At 24.9% G+C, this 19,212-nt stretch overlaps 1 protein-coding gene across 3 annotated transcripts in view; it reads left to right on the top strand.

Annotated features, from left to right (window-relative positions):
- Positions 1-19,212, top strand: part of LOC119670810 (potassium voltage-gated channel protein Shaker-like) — a 536,527-nt gene that overhangs the window by 500,460 nt on the left and 16,855 nt on the right. The window contains exons 9-12 of one of the 3 annotated variants that reach the window (XM_038081229.1): positions 5,756-5,885; positions 10,533-10,723; positions 10,979-11,305; positions 13,099-13,226. In XM_038081229.1, coding sequence (XP_037937157.1) covers positions 5,756-5,885; positions 10,533-10,723; positions 10,979-11,298 — 641 coding nt within the window. In that variant the 3' untranslated portion in view covers positions 11,299-11,305; positions 13,099-13,226. Of the gene's footprint in view, positions 1-5,755; positions 5,886-10,532; positions 10,724-10,975; positions 11,306-13,098; positions 13,227-19,212 lie in introns of those variants that run through there. The other 2 variants (XM_038081228.1, XM_038081230.1) reach the window with 2 other exon arrangements.

Genomic DNA, 19,212 nt, shown 5'->3' with positions numbered 1-19,212 from the left:
CTTTAATATGGTATCTATCACTATTAAAGTCGCTAAATAAATTTGTAAAATTATTTAATTTTATAATCAAATCTCATTGACTTTTATCTCTTTTAATATTCTCAACATAGATGATTTTCATAGTTTCAAACATCTTTCTTACTTAATGCTATTTCAGCTTCATGTGGTACTTTACTTGTCGTTGGCATGTTTCTCAAAAATATATATAGATTAACCACTTTTAGAGAGAGAGAACTAAGTAAATAATTCTTCTTACCTCTTCATAATCCCACTGGTTTCGTCTTGATTATAATCTTCATATAGTAAATAATCTCTTATAGTAATCACTTAAAAGTTCAACCTTATTTAGAATTAAAAAATCTACATTTGTAATAGTATTTCTGATGAGTTCCTTATATTGTTCATACCATATTTCCACTTGCCTTAGTGTCTCTCTTTACCTTCAAATGTTTTCCTCATTAATGCCGCTAATGAGTATAATTTACCACACAAAGAGATTGCATATAAATGAGCTCATTATAAATCAATCAACTTATTTAATTGAATGTTTCTACAGAGCTTCTGTGCTTTTTAACTTACTTAAAAAAAGTAAGGAAATTTAGATCAAAATTGTCGAATGCAACCCTTAAAAATAAATTCCGTATAAACGAAATTACCAAACTTTGAAATATTTGTCATATGTTTTATATGTAAAATGTAAACAAACAATTTATGGAAACGATTACTGAGATCATTTCTGAAGATTTTGGTGAGCCGAATATATGCAATAGAAACTTCTTCTCAAAACCCATACTTATGGAAAATGTCCTGTCAATATCTCTACTGCAACAGAATACCTAATATGAATTCTCTAAATTATATATATAAATTATTAATTATTAATTTATAATATTTTAATATACTATTAAATTATATATTATGGGTCTAATTTATATAAAAAGTCTTATCTCTTCACAGAATATTTCATGATGTGCTTTTTATTCAATTTTATTAAAGAAATAACTATACAAATAAATAAATACATCTCTTATATATCTGTAAATATGCATACAAATCATATTTAATAAATTTATATATAACATATTTATATATATTTTTATATATATTATATAGTACATATAATAAGTTTCTAATTTCACAATCGCTTTCCTAACTTTTTTTTAAACCATTAAATAATTAATTTAAATAATTATCCCAAGCAGATATATTAAGTATAAACATTTTTAAATAAATTTAAAATTTTATTTACTTTTATTTAATTTTACAAATCAATATTATTACAATAATTATTATTTAAAAATTATATTATTTGGTACTAATTACAACTAATGACACATATTTTATATTTACTTTTCGATATGAGAAACAAGACAACGCAGTATATATGATTTAATCCTTTGAATATACAATATAAAACCGCATTTAAGTTAATAATACTTGAAACTCTGATTAATAATAAAAAAAAATTATAAAAACAGGCGTGGTACTGTTCTCATCGGCGGTATATTTTGCGGACGCTGGTTCCAAAATGTCTTTCTTCAAGTCAATACCAGATGCATTTTGGTGGGCAGTGGTTACCATGACTACTGTGGGATATGGTGATATGAGGTATAAACAACAACAATGATACATATATAAATAATTAAACTACAAAATATCATATTTTAAAAAATATTTAAATAATATTAAATAAAATTTCAATATGCAAACTTTTTTCAATGTACAAAAATATTTGAATATTGTGAAGTACTTACCCTGTACAAAGCTAGCTGTGTCTACTATATACTTCTCTTACAACTCGTACTCCTACTAAATACTTCCACTATGCGTACTCAAAGCTCGTTTTAAACCACATTTAATTTTGATACTACTTTTTTTATATAATACATATATTATATAGTATTTTGTTTTTATATAATTTATATAGTTTAATATTATTTTATCTGAAAAGACTGAAACATTTTGAAGCTGTACATTTTTCTTGTATTTTGTTAATATCTTGTCATTGTTGTTGTTTAAATGTTGTGTTTTTACTTTTCAATGGGTCAAGAAACCGATGTGTTATTTTACTACTTCTTGAGAACTTTAAAATTATTAAAGTTGTTGTAATTATTGCCAAAATATAATCCAAAAAAAAAAAGTATTATGTGTAAAATTTTTGTAAAAACTTTGAGATTGTTGTGATTTAATTGATGTACTCTAAAGCTAAATAATTTTAAGTGTTTTTAATATATTTATATATATAAATACATATACAAGTAATATAAATATTTATATGTACTTAATTTGAAGACTTTTTTAATGTTTTAGAAATTTTTTTTAATTGCATGCATACTTTTACTACCCAAGCAGAACAAAACTTTTTTTTTTTTGAATTACATTTAATTTTTTGTTAATTATTCAAATTTATTAGTTTTGAACAGAAGAAATTTACAGAAATTTTGTATCACCATATCTCCACACAAAATACCAAACCAAAATGCTTGACGAAAATATTTATTGCACACTTGAAAATGTTAAGGAAAAGGAAGTTCTTAGGTATCATATCAGAGGTGTGAAAAATCATACAGAAAATTTATTTATTTTTCATTTAAAATTATTATTTCTTTAGTTTGGAACATTTCTTTATTTATTATTTGTGATGTTTTTTGAAATTTTTAGTTTTATTTGAAACTATTTCGTTGCGTTTATATGCGGTGTGGTCAAATCTTTCTATTTTAAACCCCAACTGTATGAGAGAACCATACTTACCATTATATATTTACCTTTACAATATATAAATAGTAATGTATATTTAATATATTAATAGTACAATGATAATACATCAGTCAATAAGTCGTGTAACTGACACACGGATAGCGCTGCCATTGTCAAATCCATATGACGTTCATGAAGTACCAACCTTCAAAAGACTATGTGTAAAATTTCATGACATTAGTTAGTAGTAATCCGAAATAATATGATAACGGTTCAAGGAGTATAAGTCTCTCCGAAAAGATATTGTTTTAGTCCGTATACTACACATTAATATTTTACAGAGTCAGGCACATCATTCCGACGACGGTCAATTTTACGCTGCATAAAGCATTTCAGCTCCTCACCGCAAAAAAAAATAAGTTGAAGGGTATATGAGCGTTTCGGAATTACCCTCTCGGGTAATATGGGTTAAATTTCAAAAATGTACCTATATAAATTTTATATATACATATATATATATGTACAGATATAGGAACATAGTTGCTTACAGTTTTGTAAAACTTTAATCATTTATATATTAGCTATGACTCAACACCCATATCTTATAGGCACAATAGTTTTTATACCTGGTATTTATGCTATCAATTTATTAAAAAATAGTAGCTACTTCTTAGCGTTGTATCTTAACTTCACTTACGTGACGCGTTTGAAAATACTACATTCGGTAAAGCCTTACATGTTAACTCAGTGCTGTACCAAGGACTATACCAATGATGGTATAATCCAAAAAAAATGTTTGAAAACTAATGATTCCATTTTATTCCTTTTTAATTTGACTTCACTTCACTTTTAACTTCAATATATTTAAATGTTATTTATTTAAATTCCTTTTCAAATCTGATTCAATTAAATATATTTATATTAAAAATATTGTCAATATTCTTTGTATTGTTTCGAATGGACCATTTAATGTATATTTGCAAATAGTTTATATTCAATATTGAAGTCAGAAGTGGGGGCTCCAAAGAGAGACTCTATAAAGAAAGAGTTTTAAAACTCTTTCTTAACTGCTTCAAGCCTTTAATTCCAGAAAAATAAAATCGTTTACTTCTTTTGCTAAGTGTCTTATCAGTGGATAATATTTTCTAATATGATTATTGTGTTTGCTTTAATCATAGCTGATCGAAAAAGTGACCTTGTGTTTTTATTGAACCAATGTCATAGTCATAGAATAATGTCGTGGAGCAAAATTATTGTACCACTATTTCAATATTTTAAAGGATTTGACTTATTGCCAAAAGTTTAAGTAAATTTATCGATGCATTCCCGTCCTTATAATCTACAATAAAAATATAAATAAGTACAGATCACATTTCTTAAGTTAATTCTATTCATCCTAACGAGACTGCATACACCATTTTTATTGTATTAAAAGGAAGTTTGTCGAATATAGTCTACTAAACGATCCTTTCCGTTTAGTCTCCTTACTTCTGACACAAACATTTTCAGTCTTTCATCGTTATACTATGCAAGACACACACAAGTAGAATACACTTTTCTCTACTATACCATCGTTCTCCACTGACGTCTCCTTGTGTTTTTGATAGTAAGTTTCATGAGACATGCTCTTCAAAAATGTTCGTATGCCATTTACCGATACTCTTTTATTCTAAATAACTAATATCTTTACACCCATAACTTATTAATAAATAAATAGTGCTAAATAATGAAATAAAAGCGCTGGTTATTTGCTTTAAATTTGACTAGTTCAAACTTTTAAGCCTAGCACTTCTGATCCATCAATTATATAAATCTTATAAAACCAGTGAATAATGAGATTTGTCAATACTCGATACAGTTTCTGAATAAGTTCAAATTCAGAAAATTAAATATAATAATTTTTTAAGCTTTGTTAAAACAAAAAATAAAAAATATATTGGTCAGACCCAAAAAAATTCAGTTAATTATTTAAAAAAATTCTTTACTCTTAAAAAAAAATTTATTATATTTCTATACAACATATTTTTTTATTTCATAATATAATTTATTTTTAATTTTTCCTTCTTAATTTTTCTTATTAGTTTATTATAATTGGATATTCAATTCTTTATATCTCAAAAAATTTGCATTAATGAGTTGCGTTAGCAACAAATTATTTTTTGATTTCAGGCTTTTTCTATTTATCTCAAACTCAGTTCTACTTTATATCTAGAACTGATTTTTGTAATTTTTTTTAAGATTTCATTATTTTATTTTACTTTTTCAATAATTATATATTAAATATTATTTTCAATTTTAAATAGTTATTCAAAAATCTCATACGTCCGCAATAAATATATGTAGAATATTTAATTAATAGCGAAATGCATTGATTTTGTTCTTTTTAAACAACTGATTTTTCTGCTTGGGATAAATATTTAACAAAATATACTTAGTAAAATTTTCGTAAAATATAAATTTTTAATTTTAAATAAAAAGTAGGTTATATATTTTTTTTACATTTGAATTCCCCATTTAGTTTGCTTTAAAAATTTTTTGTTATTAACTTTTAGAAAATAATACTAACTGTATAAATCTATTTTAGTTCAACTAACGGTCTATTGCGGTTATACAAAAAAGTACAAATTTGGTAAAATAATGGTTAAAAAGATATTAAATGATATATATATAGCCAAAGTAAAATAACTAATAAAGCGACAACAAAAGCAAAAAAATATGTTAAGCAAATACTAGTACCGACCAACAAAATAAAAGACAAACACACACTTAACAATCTTTTATATATTAACAGTTTTAAATAAACTTTAAAAATAATTATTAAACTTAACACACTCTCTCACAAGCAAAATTTAACAAATACTATATTATCCTCTTTTACTAACAGCAATACTAATTCTAATATCCTGTACCCCATATATAGTCCTATCCTTGTTCTCTTCCTCTTCCTATATACATAATCTTTCCGAATATTAAACACTAATAAAAAAAATACTAAAACACCTTTTGAAGGCAACAGTTAAGCAAAGACCAAACCAACAAGAAATTTAATTTGTTCTAGGCGTTGTACTCTTCTCATCAGCGGTTTATTTTGCGGAAGCTGGAAGCGAAAATTCCTTCTTCAAGTCCATACCCGATGCATTTTGGTGGGCTGTCGTTACCATGACAACCGTTGGATATGGTGACATGACGTATGCAAAAACTAATTACTTTCACTTAAAGAATTTTTATTACGTTTTTCATTTTGTTACGACTTTCTTTTTAACAAAACAAAAGCGAAAAAAATTTCAAAAAATTATTTCAAAAATTAAAACACGAAAAATATTTTTAAACCCAAACATTTTTTTTCAATTTTGTTTTGTTATTTCTGTTTTAATGTAAACTTTTAAAAGTTTTGTTTCCAAAAAAAAGCATATATATATTTTAACATTAATTATTTAATCACTTACCAGTCAACCAATCAATCAATCAATCAATCAATCATTTAATCTATCAATCAAATAGCATTAAATAGCAACAATTCAGACAAGCATCACAATATTTACATTCTCCAAGCAATCGACATTTCAGTGCACCTCAAATCACTTCAAATCACTTTGAAATCTTAAATTTATTTTAAATTCAAATCAATTCATTTATGCGACACCAACTTAAGTTTCAATTAAAAATCTAAATTATTCTATGAATTTCACACAATATCATCAGCATTTGTCACTTCATCCGCACCAAACAATCACTTCCACTAACAGTTTTGCATCTCAAAATTACTGAATAGCTGCGCGCGCTCTAAATTTGCCTACATTTTTTGCATATGTACAGGCTTTTTGTAAATACACTCTATGCCACATAGTACATACTATCTGAACACAGACTGACAATTATATATTTATAAAAATTATGTACAATTGTATACTTATTTATTTACCATAAAAAATGTGTTAAATTTCATGAAATACTACAATCGCATAACCAACCTCTAATTACCGACCTCTTTTATGTTATTATAATTATTGTATACGGGGACCAAGAGATCTATTATGAACTTAGAGTAACATATTTCTCGAAGCCCAACGTACACCATTAATTCTAGATTTATACCCATATAACAGAAGTTTATTTCTTAATTTTCTTAATCTGATGTGAGATACCCACCTAGATTGTCATTCCTTTATGTAACAGTATTGCGGAAATTCCTATGGCTTTTGGGGTCTTACATTTAAGGTCTTACTTAGAGTAACATATTTCTTGCAGCCCAACTTTCACCAGAAATTGTATTATGGAACCTATATTTCAGAAGTTCATTTATTCAAGTGACAAGAGTTGCCCACCTAGCTTGACATTTGTATCGGGCAAACAGTATCGGGCAAACTCCTAGGTCTTTTGAGGACTTGAATTTAAGGTGTCAGTTTATCGTAAGTAAAACACTAACCATAAAAATTAATAAAGTTTTAAATACTCAAATTAGATAGTTACCGAACTACTTTGTTTTTAAATAATTAGCTGAGATTGCAGCAATATCCACTTGTTAGAGAAATCTATATTTTTATTATTATTCCTGAGAACATAATTATCTTAAGACTTTTATATTTGTTCTACTTTATCAAAAAATATATAGGATTACAAAAAACAGTAACTGGCTTGGTTACATTGGCGTAAAATAATTTCTTATTGTCTATTTTAATGAATATAATTCTATATGTTTGTTACTATCTGAATCCTATTTTTGCGTACTCCTTATATCTAATTTTGAGTAGTCCTCTTAACATGTAATACAAGCTATCTGTTATTTTGAATTACAGTAAAAAATAAATGATGTATCTAAATTATATTAAAATATTTTTACTATCTACTTAACTGCAAATAAAGAATATATAAAATCTTTATATATACTTTTTAATATTCAACTTACTAGGTTTTTCATACTGTCTTTTGATCTAAACCCCAAGTTTCCGCCTCAAAAAAAAGCATAGGATTACCAAAAATAGCAAACTTCAAGTTTAGGTTGTCTATTTTACTGTAAATATATGTTTTATATATATTATGTGAATTTTTGTTTTGATACCAGGTCTTACTAAATATTCTGGTTTTTAAGTGAATCTGAAACCTATTTAAAATTTACAGATACATTAATTTGTTAATATATAGTAATATGTAGATTTAGTTTACATTCAAATATCTTTAATTATCTACTTCCTAAATAGAGAACAAAGAATAATGGCAAATAAATATTTGTAGTATATATTTTGAGAATTAAAAGACTAAAGAAGAATAAGACGGATTGAAAAAACTTTTCTTAGGATTTCTTTGAATTTATGTTTCAATGGTTGAAGTCCAACCATATTGAATATTTTACAAATTTTATGTATATATTAAGAGTGATAAATAAGTTTATATCAAAATATGTGATATATTACCGTAGTAGCGCGTTAAAGGCATTAAAAATACAAGTTTTTTTTTATTAAACATTAGATATTTTAATGCCGCTTAAAATAAATATAGATTGGATATAGTAGAATACATACTTCTTCTACTTTATAGACAATTTCTCCGCTAAAACCTTATCTATCAAAATCGAAAATTGTCGTTCGCTTGCTTCAGGACTTATAGAGCAAATAGACGGTTAACAATATAGAAATAAATTGAATAAAATGAAATAAATTGAATTTTATTTGCATCCTAATAATAAGACCAGAGCAGCCTAATGAAAATTTTAACTTTAACAATAAAACGTACTGGTCAAAACTTCATTATTAATAGGTATTATGTCGAAATAAGTTGACTTCCCTTTTATGCTACTTCTTTGATAATAAGGATTAAAAGTAATAAAATAAACAAACTATAGTATCTTATACTCTGATACATATATATTTATCACCAATAGGAAGTTTTCCCGATTTAAAACTAATTATATTTGTATATATATTATAAATATATTTATTATAGAAACCACTGAACTAGACATCACCGAATTTCTTTTTATATTTTAAACATACACAAACAACTCAACCTAATCAAATTTAAAATTTTCTATTCAAAATTAAAAAATTGTTTATTTGATATCACTGAGTTATGATTCAACGGATATAAATTATTACAAGATTGGACTTTAAAATAATTGTTAAACCTAAAACTCAAACATTTAAACTAATTACAAAAAACATTAATTAAACCCGCATTGACCTAAAATTTATTGGATCTCAAGAAAGAAAGTTTCCAAAAAAATTGCATTTCATTATTTTCTACTCTGCATGCGGCATGTTAAAATTGTAAATGCTTTATGTTATAATTGACAAAAATATGTTTTTTTAAATTGGCTTGAAACATAAAAAAATTGAGGATATATAAAACTTTTTTTTTTGCTAAAATATTTTCTAAATTGTTTAAGACTGCAACAATTTCACTAACTCATTCAAAAAACAAACAACTTTTTAACCATATACAATACATATCCATATAAACATGCGATACCATACCATACTTATTATCACTTTCAATAGAACTCATTTATTTTATGACAGATTATTATATACATCAGAATATATCAGTACATAGTTTTTATTTTAGTTTCTACATAAAAATCAGTTTAACTCCAGTACAACACATTACCTCGGGAACCACATATAATGCAATTTCATTTCAATTTATAATAAAATCATTTCGTTTTCATTTTTGAGTTATAATGTATAGGAGTGCAACTCCATGGATCACACAAATGCTCCCAGCACTTGCTTCATAAGCACTTTCTTATTAGTTCACCTAGTATTTTTATAATAAATAGTTTTATATAAGACTATTAATCCATATATGACATTTAACATCAATTAACATACATTAACTCAATGAATTTTTATACATTTAATAAATTTAAATAATGTTTTTATATTTTTTCTTGTTCTTAAGCTTAATTTCACTGCTTTAACTTTATAACAATAGTGTTTATTTTAAAATTTTTAATTTAGCAATTTATAAAATACGATTATATATACAAACTTTGTACACATGGATATAGTTAAATACACACACACATATATATATACGTATATATAAATAGTGATACGAATTTACAATATAATAGCTAGATATATATATATATATAAGACATTAATCACATATGAAAACACTTTCAAATAATATATTTTTAAACTTATCTCACATTAAAAATACACACATACACACTATATATAATAGTAAATATTTTTAATAATTTTTCGTCTCTCACATCCAGAACATCACATTGCTTCACTTTCTCTCTAATTCACGCTCGTTCACTTTCACTAACTGTTTCCTCCAACTTTTTAATGTTACGCGCGCTCTATAAATCCTCTCTTTACTTTCATGCTCTCTTAACCAAGTACTTCCCTATAACAATGTACTATTTTATTATAGTAAATTTACTAACAATATAATTTTTGTACAATTCCCATAATATATATATAAATATTTATACATATATATCAATGATATAATATAATAATTTTTTTCGTTATCTACATGTTTTGTACGTATCCTCTTTTTTTTAATATATTGTATATTAAAATTTTTATTAAAAAAAAAAAAAAACAAATAATAATAATAAGCGAAAATTTTCAAAATTTTGACTTCATGATCTATTTTATATTTGTTTTTCATTTTATTAATCGTTCGTTCGTTCGTTCGCTCGTTCGTTAAACATCGTACTTCATCCTAACAAAAACAAAAACAAAAAACTTTAAAAAAAAAATTTAATAAAATTTTAAATGAAAATCGTCAAAACCCCAAATACAACGTAAATGCCGAAAACACAAAAAAAAAATATATATAATATGAAAAACCAAAAAATATATATTAAAAATATACAGACCTGTCGGCGTCTGGGGTAAAATCGTGGGATCACTGTGTGCCATTGCTGGTGTCCTGACAATCGCTCTCCCGGTACCAGTTATCGTCAGTAATTTCAATTACTTCTATCACCGCGAAACGGATCAAGAGGAGATGCAGAGCCAAAACTTTAATCATGTTACTAGTTGTCCATATTTACCTGGTACATTAGGTAAGATTGATTTGATTACTTCTTCTACTAAGCCATACGTGTAAATTTATATACCATATATGTTTATGTAAATTTGCTAGTTTATATAAAAATGTACATACACCTATTATAAATTCTATTTAAGTTCTACTAATATAAGATCACAAGTTATCATGCACATTCTCTAACTCTTCCTTATGTGTCTTATTTCTTTTTTTTCGCTCTTCTCTTTTCATCGAAATTGCTTGTTCATGTTTTTACAACACTTACAAGTAGGTCAACATTTAAAGAAATCATCGTTATCTGAATCCTCATCGGATATGATGGATTTAGATGATGGTGTTGAGTCGACGCCAGGATTGACTGATACCCATCCTGGTCGTTCGGTTGCTCCATTTTTAGGAGCACAACAGCAGCAAATGCAGCAGCAGCAAACAATTGATAAGCAACAGCAACAGCAGCAGCAGCAACAAATACAGTTGCAGCAACAGCAACAAAATGGCTATAAGCAATCTCCAATGAGTGTTCCCGGCGGTAATAGCCTAACATTAAGGCATAATAATGCTTTAGCCGTTAGTATCGAAACCGACGTTTGACTACTGGGTAAGTGAGTTTAAAATATTTTCTAAATTTCTGAAGTGAAAGCAATGAAGTCCATAAAAGTGCTTAGACCCAGACCTTTAAAAGTTAATGTAATTCTATATACTTGCTAATGAGTTATTATTTATAGAATACTCATAAACGCATTAAAATATTATTATGAAATGAATATTATTTAAAAAAATACTAATTTATATATGAATAATATGATGTACGACTAATAAATACTAGGTAGTTTATTTCAAAATATCAGGGATTCAACAGGCAAAAAAATAAATTAAATTATAATGTAGGGAAGTGTCATTACTTAATTCAAAGTATACCGTACATACCCCACATTAAGCAGATAATTCTGTAGTCCTCGAAATGTATGAAATTCCGAGACGCAGAGAAGGTTTATTCCCAATATTTCTTGATGTTCGTGGTCAGTAGGTCATAAGTACAGTAATTCGGCAGGAGATCTTTACTCTAAAGAACTAGAGAAATCGCTGTGCAGAAAAAGTTCATTATCTAAATTGTGTTGTCGTAAATACCACAAGTGATTTTTTAGTCCAAGAAACGAAACAGATTACTATGGAAATATCATTACTTAACATACAATATATAGCAAATACCACAAATCCAGAAATTGACACAATCATAGAAACCTATGATAACTTAAAATAAGGAAGATTCATTTTCGATATTATCTGTTGAACAGTATATTATAAATACTATACTTTAGAACGATTAAAATCGGAAGACTGGAAAAATTTATTTACAACATTACTTTACATACAGTGTGTTAAAGACAAGCCTGAAATGATAATATTTAAAAATAATAGTATTTTATTATTATATAATAATAATTTAAAATAATGATTTAATATTATTATTATTTATGTTATAATTACTTTAACAAGCATTATACTTACAGTTTTTTTTACACTCATATAAATATATATCACTGATACTTTCAAAGTCTTTGGAGTTAATTTCAGAAATTTAATTTTAGTCCTACTTAAGTCTCATATTCCCCTATAAATAGTTAAGCGACTACTTATTTCTTAAGGCTTACAATACTAAATACAAGACACTCAAGTCATCTGTAATTTCCCAAATAACATAGCTTACATTATATGCAGGCTATCAATCAGATCTTGGGAGCTCATTAAAAGACGCCACTTACTACAGTTCTCTTTGATCACTTATAAAAGAATGCACGCAGCCCAACTGGGTATTCCTTTTACTACTCACTTTTACAGTGAGTTCCTCAAGGTTTCTAAAAAACTTACAAGAAAAACAAGCAATAAAACACTTTCTCTGTGAATCCCCGGCTCTGCTCTCCAGAAGAAATTATTTAAACTCAAGAGAATGGATTAGGTTTATGTTTTTTATTTACCTATTAAGATTTTTTGCCTGAAATCTGGTGGTAAAGCGGAATAAAATCCTTCAAATTTCTTATGCTGAAATCAATAATTCAATATTCTTTACCTTATCCACTTACTCCAATAATGACTGTACGATATAAGTCTTAAAACTAAAGAAATAAAACACTATGATATAGGTTTAATACTACAATTCATAGAGGAGTTAGACTTGGAGAAATACACTATATCCATAAGAGGGACACAATAGATCTCTAGGTCGCAATGTATATTCCCTCAATATACAGAAGAAGAGTCAGAAATGTGTCTCTAGTTTTAATGAATTTGTAAGAAATATTTTAAGTCAATTTCTGCTGTTTAATTGTGGAGTATATAAACTTCAGAAAAAAAAATTAAATATTTAATATCTTTAATTTTTTTTCAAAAAAGTAAAAAAGACGATACGTGCTCTAATTTGGCCTTGTGAAATGTTACGTTGGATGCCAGAAACGACTACAAATGCTGTTTGAATTTAAGTTTAAGTAGAACAAATAAAAACAAATTAACAATTTAAAGATATTTAAAAAAAATTAAAATAATTAAATTTAAATACAAAAAAAAAACATCGAAAATGCAAACTAGCAACAAAAAAATTAAGGCAAAATTCAACAACAAAAAAAAATCAAAAAAAAAAATATAAAAATTGTAATTATGTGAAAAAATATTATAAACAATTAAAAATGAAAAAGAATATTAAACGTGCCGTTCATAAATAAATAAATAAAAAATGTTATTGTTATAAATGAAATGCTATTATAAATTTAATTCAACTAAAATAAAATTTCAAAGTATATACAAAAATTCAGAACTCAGAAAACACTTTGAAATTAAAAATTCTGCAAAAGATTGCCACTTTGAGAAAAATTATTATAAAAGAGTTTTTACTAAAAATAATTTTCAAGTTTGATTATAAAAATTAACTATTTTTAAACAAATTTAATAAAATGTAAATTTTAATTTTTATAAATAAAAATTTTTTATAATCAGATTTATATACATAAAATGGATATACCTATATTTAAAAATTTATATATTTATATTTGTATATTTATATGTATAAATTTTATATATATACTGATTTGTACTTTATATATGTAAAATCGATATGTATATATATTTATGTTTGTATATTTATATATATAAATTTTAAATATATACTGATTCGTGCTTTATATATATAAAATGGATATGTATAAATATATTTATATTAGCATATATATATAAACGTTTATCTATACATATTAATTTTATATATGTACTGATTCATACTTTAATTATTTTATTTAATTTAATTTTTAAGGTGGCAATCTCATTCGTAAATATGGCAAAATTATTATTATATTTAAACACAGAAAAGCAAAAATTCCTATTACTTCAAGAAAATAAAAAAAAATTACTGATATATATAAATGAAATACAGGCCGTAATAAAAAATTAACAAAAAGCAAAGAAAATTAGTAAGAAATTTAGGCATGAAATGAATGGATAGTTTTTGCATAAAAAAATTAAATAAATTTAAATAACAGAACGCCTTTTGAAATAATTCTATGAAAATAAATAAATATTTAAAAAATAATTTAATTAAGAAAAATATATAAAAAGCATTAAACACTGTCAGCATTCAGCATAAATAAATAAAAATATCATTAATTAAAACGAATAAATTATTAGGAAAACTGCAAGCTAAGCTAAAATATTTAGTTTGATACTAAAGTAAAAAAACTTAATTAAAACTGCAACAAATTTTAGCATAAAATGTTTAATTAACTAATATCAAAAGAAAAGCATTTGTATTAGAGAAACAGCAACAAATTACAGTACTCTTACCTATATAGACTACTAGATTACTAGTAGGAAGCAAATGAATGAACACGTCTTCAGAATAACATCCAATCTTTAGCAAAAGTAAAAAAACTAATATCTGATATAAAACATAGTAAAAAAAATTTTTTTAAAAACAAAACAGACAAACAACAGATTAAAATTAAAATAATAATTATCTAATATTCAAAAAAAAATTATAAATGTATTAAATCATTAATTATTTTAAACCCAAATTAAGTGCTTGTAACTTCAAACTAACATATTAAAATCTCTAAAAACTATTTAAACCATTTGTTAGAAAATGTATTTTTAAAAGTAAAAATATTTAACATTTTACTTCTGCTTTTAAACATTCTAATTTTTAATTTTAAAGTAAAAACAAACGATTTTTTTAATGCATAATTTATTTTTCATTTACAATAGAACAATTTAAATAAATTAAAAAAATAATAATATATTGAACTGTGTATATTCAAAAAAAAAAAAACTGCCGTCAAAAAGAAAATTATTTCTTGTTAATAATAGTTTATTCAATAAATCCAATAAAAACTATAAAATGTATCTGTAAAATATAATAATATAATTGTTCACCTAAAAATAAATTATGCATACACGTACACACAACAAATGGGAACCTATGTAAATAGATAAATATTTAAATACAAAACAGAAATATGTATATAAAATTTATTAATATAAATATGCTATCAATTGTAAGCATTGAAATATCACTTCTTCTACTTCTTTGGCAAATCCACTAAAGTTGATCTTTGACCTCTTTTACAACACTACAGTTTTTAAAATTCATCAAAATTTCCACTAGCTTAAGATTAAAAATTATTTCTTCCTCGTTTTTCATAACATCAAAATTTCTACTGAAAGATTATTATTTCTTTTTCTACTTCTTTTAAATTTCCTCTTTCATACCAATTTTTTCAGTAGTCTTTACGATTTCTCACGACTATTTCGCTGTCATTGATATCAAATAATTTCCAAACATGCTTCCCACTGGCTTAAGGGTACGAATTATTTCTTCTTCTTTGTTGCTAAAATCGAGCTTTGCCCTCTCTTTCATTACAATTTCTCCAATATTTACGATTTCTCAGGACTGCTTTATTGTCATTGATATCAAATAGTTTCCAAAAAATTCTCATTTCGACAAGTTTTCCACTGGCTTTGAAAGTTAGAATTATTTCTTCTTCTTCTTTAAACCTACAGATAAAGTGATGCCTTGACCTTCCTCACATGACTTCTTCAATCTTTACGATTTCTCGCAACTGCTTCACAGTATTTTAAAAGCAAGTAATTTGGAAGCACTTTTCATTACATCAAGCTCTATAAAGCCCGTTACAATGCCCTTTTTTGTACAGAAAAGGAATTCAATTAAAATTCTTTTTAATGCTATTACTGAACTGGTTCACAATTAATATGTATATCACAAAATTATAGAAATTACATATTATTGAAATAGATTGGACTTCACTCACTTATAAATTTCATGAGCACTTCCAAACGGAATATTTATTAACTACATTCAAATTCTACATTCAGCATGGATTCCAATAATTACTTAATGATTATATGTCGCCGATTACCTTTATTTATTCATTTTCCTCATTTCTCAATATTTATATTATAAAGGAAAATAAAAAGCTTCTATACAATTTAAAATAATTCCGAGTCTATAGATATGGAATTCTTTTTTAAATATTATCGTTAATATATCATTGTTCTTCCTTTGAATAGAAGAAACAAGAAACAACAAAAAAAGAAGAACTTCTGAATGGAAAAAACAAGGCTTCATTTCTTTTTAACTTCAAATATAATATTTTTATAAATTACCAATGTTCCTCGATACACTGGATACACTATAATTCAACAGATAAAAACTGGCTCCTACAACAATTTTTGTAAAATTTAGTCGATTTTTACAATTCAAATGATCTATTGCTTCTCAGAAGGGTAAAAAAATTGAGTAAACCAATCCATACATAGTTTTTTTCTTATGTTTATGATCTGTACTTACAACACACTCAGAAAACTAATCACAATACATGTAAACGAATTTTCAATCCGCACAAATCATCTAGTGTGGCCTAACTTAATTAATTACCCGATCAAATCCTCAAAAATAAATTTATTTTGTACAGAATTCATTTGAATGTACAAAACTTGGATTGGCTTATAGACTTATAGTAAAATTTGTTTATGACTCTACAGTGATCAAGAAACATATTTTACCAATTGATAATAAAATTACGCCAATAAGAAACCTAATGTTCTACACTCAGAAGGATTCATGTCATTTTTTGTTGGGATCAGTTATTAGCACAAAAGATATGCTTTGATCGTAGTGCTTCGACTCTTTGTCAGCCGGGAAACAGATTATTCACTACTCTATTTTTATTCAATTCCCCTTACTTCAATATTACATGATTGAAACTTTAATAATATATTTCAATGCTTATGAGAGAGAGAGCGTTTTTCCAGAAACGAACTAGAAACTTTCTGCTATTAATATTAATATTTAATATTATAATTATATGTATAATTAAAAAATGTTTTAAGTTTAATTGATGAATAAGGGACACATAATAGCTTCTGAAAACTATAGTGTTAATTTATTTCAATGTAACGCTTATAGTACTACAATAATATTAAATACCTGTTCATGTTATTTCTTGATTTAATTATAAATTTTTTATTTCATTTATACAAATATTTATTATTTTCTTAAAATTATTTTTATTAAAATATATTAAATATTTTAATTGGACTTAAATTAATACAATACCTATGCAATCTAAAACCCATTACTCAGAGTTTTACTTAATTCTCACACTATATCATATTTTATTTTCAATACACTAAACCCTATAAAAATAAAAAATTATAAATTCTGTAAGCCCAGTACAATTCTTAGCTTTATCCCCCCGATTGAAACCAGTAAAATAAAGTACAAATCTTCAATGAAAACTCATACATTAAAATGAAAATTTAATTAAAAATTAAATTTATAAATAAAAATTAATAACCACTCGAGTTAGCAAGAGGAAATAATAATGTGACTGTAAATTTAATATATAAAAATAAAGAATTTATTTAAATTAAATTATTTTAAATTAAATTTAATCCATTCACTCTTCAAAATTTTCTTATAAAATATCTTTGCTTCAATAAACTCAAGAAAAATATGTCTTAATAAAATTATTAAAATAATAAACTTTTGTTCGTTATAAATTTTAAAAATATTTTCGCTTTTTCTAAATTATTATTTTCAATATTTTACTTAATAAAAATGAAAATTAAATTTTTAAAAAAAAGTTGACTGAGAAATGCAATTTTTATTTGCATATTGTAAAAAAAATATATCAAAATATTTATTGTACATAAATCTAAAAATATTTCTAGTTGAATATAAAAACAAAAATTATTTATTAACTAAAAACATATGTAATATGCTTATAATAAATGAAAATAATAATTATAAATGAAATTCATTAAGTATATTTAACAGCTTTGAAAACCGTCCACGCACACACAAACAATATTTTTTAAACTTTAAATAAATTTTATTTATTCTTTTAGATATTTAAAATATTTTTAGATTAGATAAAGCTTATTTAACTATTAAAAATATGTTGTAATTCAAATATAAACAACTTTTTTTATCATGTGGAATAATTTAACGAACAAAAGTTTTTTTTAATTTTTTTTTAAATTAAATTTCATTAATTTTTTGTTTTGGTTATATATATTTAACTCAAAAAACTAAAACATCTTCCGTTGCATAAAAAATAAACATGAATTTACCATATCGGCTTAAATGAAAAAGTTTATATATAATTTTTATATGCGAAAATGATGAATATGACTATTGTATTAAATATATAGGTAGGTAGGTTCTGCCGGCGATCCCAAGAGATCCTCTCAGACTTATAGATCCATTGTATTGCCGTATATATTAAATTTATAAATATATACAAATATTTTATTTTACTATATTAAATATATCAACTGTAACTCTATAACTCTATAAGCTAAAACAAAATCGTGAATCTTCAGAAGAAATGGAAAACCTTTTATCCATGTTTTATTGCAATCTCTGGTCAATACCACATTCTGGGTTATTAATCTGATTTATATTAACCCAGCTGTTATAGCTTATATCCACATGTTTCTTATTTTTAAACAGATTTAGGAAAAGATGTTTCAAAAACTTATTTTTGTATTTCTTTCTATTTTTTAATACTTCACTATCAAACAGAAATTTTAAAAGCTCTTATAAAGTCTGTTCTTCAATTCCGCTTATTTTTAAAAATAATAAAATGTTCTAATTCACATGATTTTTCTTAACTATTTCTTACCGATTGTAATCAGCAAAATTTCGTGTGAATGCCTATTTCAGATAGATTCCGAAATCGCGTTTAAATTCTGCCGTGTGAATAGGCTATCAGCAAAAATAGGATGTGTCTGCTGATTTAAGCTACATTCTGCAATTGTCTTTAAATTTAGATTAAACTTAATGTGAATAACTAAGAAAAAAAAAAGTTTCTATTTTTGTATACACTCGTATTAAATCACTTAAGAAGTGTATGTTAAGAGTTGTGTTTGTATTTTGTCCGGTGAATAATTTTAAAGTGTCCTGGAGAAAATTAAATTTAACTACTTTTCACTTTT

The sequence above is a fragment of the Teleopsis dalmanni genome, chromosome 1, assembly GCF_002237135.1.
Source record: "Teleopsis dalmanni isolate 2A chromosome 1, ASM223713v2, whole genome shotgun sequence".
Lineage (NCBI taxonomy): Eukaryota > Metazoa > Arthropoda > Insecta > Diptera > Diopsidae > Teleopsis > Teleopsis dalmanni.
The sequence above is the reverse complement of the archived record's forward strand: the minus strand, read 5'-3'. Positions and strand labels throughout refer to the sequence as shown.